This window comes from Gymnoscopelus microlampas (genome assembly GCF_963454915.1).
Source record: "Gymnoscopelus microlampas genome assembly, chromosome: 5".
Classification (NCBI taxonomy): domain Eukaryota; kingdom Metazoa; phylum Chordata; class Actinopteri; order Myctophiformes; family Myctophidae; genus Gymnoscopelus; species Gymnoscopelus microlampas.
In genome coordinates this window covers 29,505,470-29,512,419 of record NC_139942.1, presented here as the reverse complement: position 1 = coordinate 29,512,419, position 6,950 = coordinate 29,505,470, and the positions used below count along the sequence as shown (strand labels likewise).

The 6,950-nt window shown below is 43.1% G+C and overlaps 1 protein-coding gene and 1 pseudogene across 2 annotated transcripts in view; one reads left to right on the top strand and one right to left on the bottom strand.

Moving 5' to 3' along the window:
• The window catches only part of LOC311045959 (sodium- and chloride-dependent creatine transporter 1-like), a 3,330-nt pseudogene extending 1,600 nt beyond the window's left edge, over positions 1 to 1,730 (bottom strand). The window contains exons 1-2 of the transcript in view: positions 1,713 to 1,730; positions 1 to 284 (exon numbers count right to left, since the gene is read on the bottom strand). The exon at positions 1 to 284 is cut by the window's left edge and continues 1,600 nt beyond it. The product of the transcript in view is annotated as a sodium- and chloride-dependent creatine transporter 1-like (transcript). The remainder of the gene's footprint in view (positions 285 to 1,712) is intronic.
• Positions 1 to 6,950, top strand: part of dlgap1a (discs, large homolog-associated protein 1a) — a gene marked incomplete at both ends in the record, with an annotated part of 57,198 nt that overhangs the window by 9,173 nt on the left and 41,075 nt on the right. The window contains one exon of the mRNA XM_084058322.1: positions 3,162 to 3,376. Coding sequence (XP_083914448.1) covers positions 3,162 to 3,376 — 215 coding nt within the window. The remainder of the gene's footprint in view (positions 1 to 3,161; positions 3,377 to 6,950) is intronic.

Sequence of the window (6,950 nt, the reverse complement as noted above, 5' to 3'; positions counted from 1 at the left end):
ACGTAGGGGATCAGAAACACCCCTCCACCGTTCTTGTAGGCAAGGTAGGGGAAGCGCCACACATTACCCAGGCCCACGGCGAAGCTCATGCAGGTCATGATGAAGTCCAGCTGTCGGGTCCACGTCTGCCTCACGGGGGCGGCGTTGCCCTGCACTGATGATGTCTTCTTCGTCACCATAACCTCCTCCAAGCCATGTTTCTCCAGTCCCTCTTTCTCCAGTCCCTGTTTCTCCAGTCCCTCTTTCTCCAGTCCCTGTTTCTCCAGTCCCTGTTTCTCCAGTCCCTGTCGTTGAATGACTGCTTCACTGTCTTTTTATACTGCACTTCAGTAAATAGGAGCATCAGGCGATGACATCACTGGTAACTGTGTTGTCACTCTACTTCAGACAACATGTAGGTCGGGACCCCCAGGGTGGTCCCCACATGATTTTGGGGGGGTCCCCAGATGACACTGAAGTGATAATTTAAGGACTTTTATTTAAGGATTTCTAATACCTTAAAAAAACAGGAAAATTAAATGAAAAAATACCATTAGTGCATCAAAAGTTAACAGCAAACTATACTATCGGTATACTATCGGGGTGCAGTTAGGGTTTAAGTGAGCTTGTAGATCTGCTATTTTTGAAAAATCTTGAAAATATGTGCAAACCTTAACCTGAATATATATAATTTTAAAGCGAACATTTGTAACTCAAATCTTTGCTTCTGGGGGGTCCCTGGAACAAAATATTTTGAGATGGGGGTCCGTGGCCAAATATAATTTTGGCGTTCCTTGACATGAAAAAGTTTGAGAACCACTGCTCTAACCATTCAGCTATGGCCGCCCTTGTACCTCCTAAATTGTTCTTAAAAAGTCCTGTGTTAATTTAACTCTGGATAAAAAGTCAAAGGGTCAAAGTGCATGAAATCACATCAAGCCCTACACCATCTCTCTAAACAACGAAAACAAAACACTAAAATATTACTCAAAACATTGCTCATGAATTTTGAATGGCAGACTGATGTGACAGCAGATACTCAGAAGATAACCAGCATGATTTTGAGATACTGTTTGCTTCACTGCTCAGTTTAATCTCTTCCGTTTGTCCTTTGAACATTGCTTTTCACATGTTGGGATAATTATTCATGAACGCCCACTGCAGCGGAAGAAAATGCCACCTGCTCAAGTATTTTAGTCAGGTGGAATATTACAGCTATTTCTGAAAAAGGTGTTGTATGTGACAGAGTGGTTCAATATTACCAGTGCTCCAACAAATTATGTTGCGCGGTGCCACAGGGTACCAGCAGGCTGCCTTCAATGGCTGCATGAAAACTTACCACCAACGTTTCCATATATGGAGTAGAGACGAATAGAGTTTATATGGAAATTTGCCTCCGGGCCCACTATGACAGATCTAAGAAAAACACGTTATTACAGAACAACCTGATTCTTCAACACTGATATGTCTTTGTGTCTATTGATTGCACATACTTCGGTCTGCTACTCATATTTGTATGTTTTTGGTTTCCTTTTTGGCATATTTTAAATTACTTAGTATTGTGAAACTTCCTATGATGTTGATGCTATCTTGGCCAGGTCTCCCCTGTAAAGAAGGGGGAAGAAGAACGTTTTTTTTTACTGTAACTAACTTCATTAGGATTTCCTGTAAAAAAGAACGCTAAATAAAGATAAAACAAGTGCCAGAGCTTGAAATTCAGAAACACAACTCACATTGGTAAGAAACTCCATGTTTATGAATTCAACAAGGAGATGGAATGTAGGATCAAAGATTTGTTGCAAACATTCTTTGTGACACTGGAGATTCTATAGTACCTCCCACATGGCACTTTATCTAAATTCACTTAGAAGACAATGTAAACAGAGACATTGTAAACAACTGTTAGACAACGACTGTTGTCTCTTGCGGTTTACCAGTGATTTTACTAGCAATGTTCACAATCTGTGGCAGTTCATTTCTGTTACTGACAGAGGGTTTGCCATACCAAATATAGATCTTAAACATCTCAAAACCTTTGATGAGGCTTTTGTATACAGTGCCAGCAACTCCCAGTTTTTTTGCTCACAGCGACTATTAACCCTTTCAGACCGAGAACGCATCTGTGTCATTTTACGATTTATTTGGCTATTCAAAAATAATAGATATACAAGCTCATAGCGCGGGGGGTGCTTCTGGGTGTTCCGGGAACTAAATATTTTACAAATTTTCGCTTTAAAAAATAAGATCTTGCCACGAATTTTCACGATTTTTCAAAAATAGCAGATCTACAAGCTCATAAAGCTATGAGCTTGTAGATCTGCTATTTTTGAATAGCCCAAAGAAATCTAAATATGACACACAGATGCGTTCCCGGTCTTATATGGGTTAAAGAATCCTAAGAGGCATTGTGTGAGCTGTGTGATCTGTGTGTCTATCGCACAGATCACTGGCACGGTAATTAACAGGCCCTAATTAACAGTAGATATGGCAGAAGGGAACAAGTTACTGTTTTGTGTTATGAATATGCCTAGAGTGTGCTGACGAGGTCACAAGGTCATAGATGTGTACTGTATGTAGTGTGTCTGGCTTATGGAATCCCATTCATTCAGAGAAGCCTATTATACTTTGCATACATGAACATGTACACATTCCTGTAATTTAGCGCCCACACACACACACACACACACACACACACACACACACACACACACACACACACACACACACACACACACACACACATTGCACCAAGCGAACATGCCCTGGGCCCTAGTCAACCCAGGTGACCAGGGAAACAGATGTATTAACATACCAGAGGTTAATTAAAAACTGAAAACAGGCAACCGTGCAAACACGCACACACACTGCACTTTCATACCAATTAGCTGACACACTTCAACCAAAGCAAAACTGTGTGTTTGCGCGTTTGAAAGAGGAATATGTGCACTCTAGTCTAGTCTGTGTGTGTGTGTACCGTCCTGTGAATCACTCCATTGCATGTGAGTTCGGTGTGCCTTATATTATTAGTCTGCATGTACCTTCAGGATAGCTTAGTCAGCCAGGACGGCTGTGAGTGGGACTCGGACGGCAGCGGCTGGGGTCGTTATTGTGCCGGCGACCTCCAGTCGTCGGCGGCCCCGGTGTGTGACGGCGCTCCCCTCTCCCCTGTGCGCGGCCACCAGGTGCCTCAGGACGAGTGGAGCGGCTTCTCTCCCCTGGGCAAGGAGGACGACATCCCCTGCCGGCGGATGCGGAGCGGCAGCTACGTCAAAGCCATGGCCGAGGACGACAGCGGGGACTCGGACGGCAGCCCCAAGCCCTCGCCCAAGGTCCAGGCGCGGCGGGCCAGCTACCTGAAAGCCACACAGCCCTCCCTGACGGAGATGACCACTTTACAGTAAGAGAGTTTCTCATTTCTTCCATTGTTTTATTCAATTTAGCTTGTCTTTCCCTCCCTTCCCGTGTTGCCTGACCTTCACTGCGTTGTCATTATGTCTACTTATTCTTTCTTCCACCCTCCATACTTGATGCTTATTACTGCATGTCAGTCAGTTTTGTTCTCCATTCCTACGCTCCTCTCCTCCTTCAAACCTGTCCTTTCTCTGATTGTGCATTTCATTCCTGCTTTGCTGTTTCCTTTCATCCTTTCTTTCTTTCCATCCTTCCTCCATTATTACATGGTTATACTTTTGACCTTAGCATGAGTCCTTTGTCATGAGAATCGAACTCCAACAAATGACATTAGCAAGTTAATAATTTGACTGAATGTTAATTTGCTCTCATGACATGGATCCTTGTCAGATAGCTAATTGGTTTAGACAGCATAGGCTACATAATTCAACGTGTGTGGTGCTGTAGTCCAGTGACTCTATGCCTTTTCTAATTTCAAGGACCCCCAGTTCCGTCTGGAGCCTGCACTGTAAAATGCTCAGTGTTAATTTAACTCTGAGTTACAGACCCATAACGGTCCATTTGGTTTCTACAAGGATGCATAGGATTCCCCAGACCTCAATCGAGAAACCCTGCTGTAGTCCAATGAGTGTTTGTGAGAGAGTGAGCGTTTGTGGTTGTGTTCTGTCTCCCTGTTGTGTTTTCATGTATTTGTTGTTTCCTAGTTATAGTTAGTGTTTTACTTTTCAGTTGTGTTCCTTTAATTCTGAAGTAATGTTGCGTTCCTTGTTTCCTTGTTAGGTGTTTCTTTACACTCCTGTACCTTATTTTGTAGTTTCTAGTGTCTCCTGGTTTCCTCTGTTGCTGATCTGTACTGTCTTGTCTAACCCGTCCTGTGATTAGCCAGTGTTTCCACCTGTGTCCTCTTACTACCCCAGCCTATCCCAGTGTTGATTGTCCTGTTGAGTTCACCTGTGTCTAGTTAGTCCTTGTGTATTTATACCCCCCTGTTCAATGTGTCAATGCGAGTCCATTGTTTTGTTTTTTTATGATTCAACCTCTGCCTCATCCTGACTTTGGGTCCTACATTCTATTCTAACCGTGACAGTGGTTGGGGACAGGCCAGGATGCCTTGTCATCAGTTAACTGTGGATAACATGGCTGAATTTTCAAAAGGGGGGGGGGGATTGAATTCATCAGACAACTGTTGTCAGTCAACTTATTTGTTGTTCTCTCACTATAGTGTCGAAGCCTGATTTTGGTCGTTCGAGTTGTGCTTGTTATCAAAGCCTGTTTTCTGTAGTTGCTGCTTTTGGGGTGCAATACGTTAGTCCGACAGCGCATTCCTCCGACAGCGCAGTGCTCCGACATTAAACGGTAAACCCGAACCAAACCCGCACCCTAACCCTAACCGCACGCGGATGCCACATAGTCGGAGAAAAGGTCTGTCGGATTAACGCATGCCTCCCCTGCTTTTGTTTGGTTTGGCCTGCTGTTTGGTTAAAGGACAGCATACCGTGCCAGCCTTATACAGAAACACCATTCAACATCTACAGTACCTTCAGTGGGACTGAACAGAGCTACTGTACTAGCTCTGTGTGGAGCGAGCCATGCTTCCATGAAAAGTCTAATAGTTTGCTGAAATAACGGATATTAGCCGAAATAAACATCTTTCTCAATAATGTCTACTGCTCCTCAGATATTCTTATTAAAGGTAAATGCCAGCAAGGGTCTCTCTTGTAAAAAAAAAGAAGTAAAATGAGCTCATTATCACAGCCAGCTCTCTATGTATCATCAGTCAGTTGGTTGCTCAGTCCTACTGAGCAACCAATGTGGAAAAGGTGTGGGTGTCTTATCAAAAGACAATATTCGAACATGGAAATCAGTTGGTTTCTGCGTACTTTTATTTGTAGGCGTCTAGATGGTAAAATCTAGAGACGCTTAAAAGAGTTTTTGAAAGTTTAGTAAGGTGGAATTATGCGTCATAGTGACGTAATGACTTTGACTGCCTGCCGCCTTACTGCGCAGGCACTGCTTTGGCCACCCACACAAAAGCCTGAATTATTGTTCTGTGTCGTGTCACTGTAATGATTTATAGGTCTTTGTAGGCTTTACCCGGTGCATGACTAGATAGCAGTGCTGTGCATTCATTATAGAAACCCCTCAAGTAATCGTGTTTGTGCCACAGACTGGTTGGTAACAGCGAGTGTGAGGAGAAAAGTTTGCACTGGAAATGGCTTTCCTAGATGAAGTCCATTCGTCAAGCATTACTGAAAAGAAGATTACGTCAGAGGAGTTGCTCCGTCCAGACCACTGAACATGAGGAGACAGAAATCGCTGTCCTTGTTTGTCAAATGCGAATAGATCAGAGATGATTTAGTACATGGGTCGAACACATTCATCATTCATTGTCCCATTGGAGCTCACCCAGAGAGATTGGCAAAGTGACCCAAGCAGACCAACCACAGTTCTCAGTGTTCACAAAACCCAGACACACATAGTTACGTTAGTACGTTAGTAGAAGAAGTACATGCAAGTGTACAGTAGCTCTCTGTGTAGAGACACCACAGACATGACAGGTGACATGCTGTTCACCTGTTATGAACGAACAATAACATATATACAATAACATGAACAATATAGGGACACCAGGGTTAAAGTCTTCCGACAGTCGTGCCTTTATCTGATCAATTATTTTAACATTTCAATGGAATTGCCCTTTATTCTTATACCGCTTTGAATACAGCTCCCCAAACAACACACATTTATGAAAGCTGGAATACCTAAGCTTATAGCTCAAAATGTACATGAGCAACATTGCTGTAAATGTGCAATGTATTCATTGGTGCAGATCAACTTTGATATTGAGATTTCACCCTCAGTTCTGTGGTTTCAGATACAGCCACAGTGAGGTGTGTGAATACCCCTATCTCTCCCCAGCCGCCCAAGACCTACAGTAGAGCGGAAGGCCAGAAATATCACCTCCCCCTAATTAACGTCTCACAGCCCCAGATAGTTAAGAGTAATTACAGCCAACAGCCTGGGGACTATATACAGTAGCTCTCTTTCTCTCCTTCTGATGGCCTCCTTCCTTTTCTTGTCCTTTCTCCTTTTCTCTCTTTTGCAATTTATTACACACTCTCTCCTTGTGTCTATCTTGGTGTACTCTCCTCGCTTCTCCTTGTTTTGTTTCCACTTTTCACACTGTTACATAAATGCTGCTTTAAACGAAGACGCCAATTGCATATAGGATTCCACTCGGATCTTGGTACTACATTGTAGCCCCGGAGCCAATCAATAATCTATACAAAAAGACTCTTCAATTGAGGCTCTGTAGCCTGGGGGCAATTATGTGCTTACATGAACAAAGACTACCGTTTCCCTACAATTCTCTACACATGGCAGCAACTATAAAGTGCAAAGACGTCTGTACTTACGATATGTGTCAATGCTCCTTCTTCTCCAGGAAATGGTGGGAAATGATGTAATATGGTGAATCCATCTCATTATCAGCAGTCAACGTCAGTGTTGATTTCGTCAACTAAAACTATGACGAAAAATGTTCATTGACTACCTTTTTT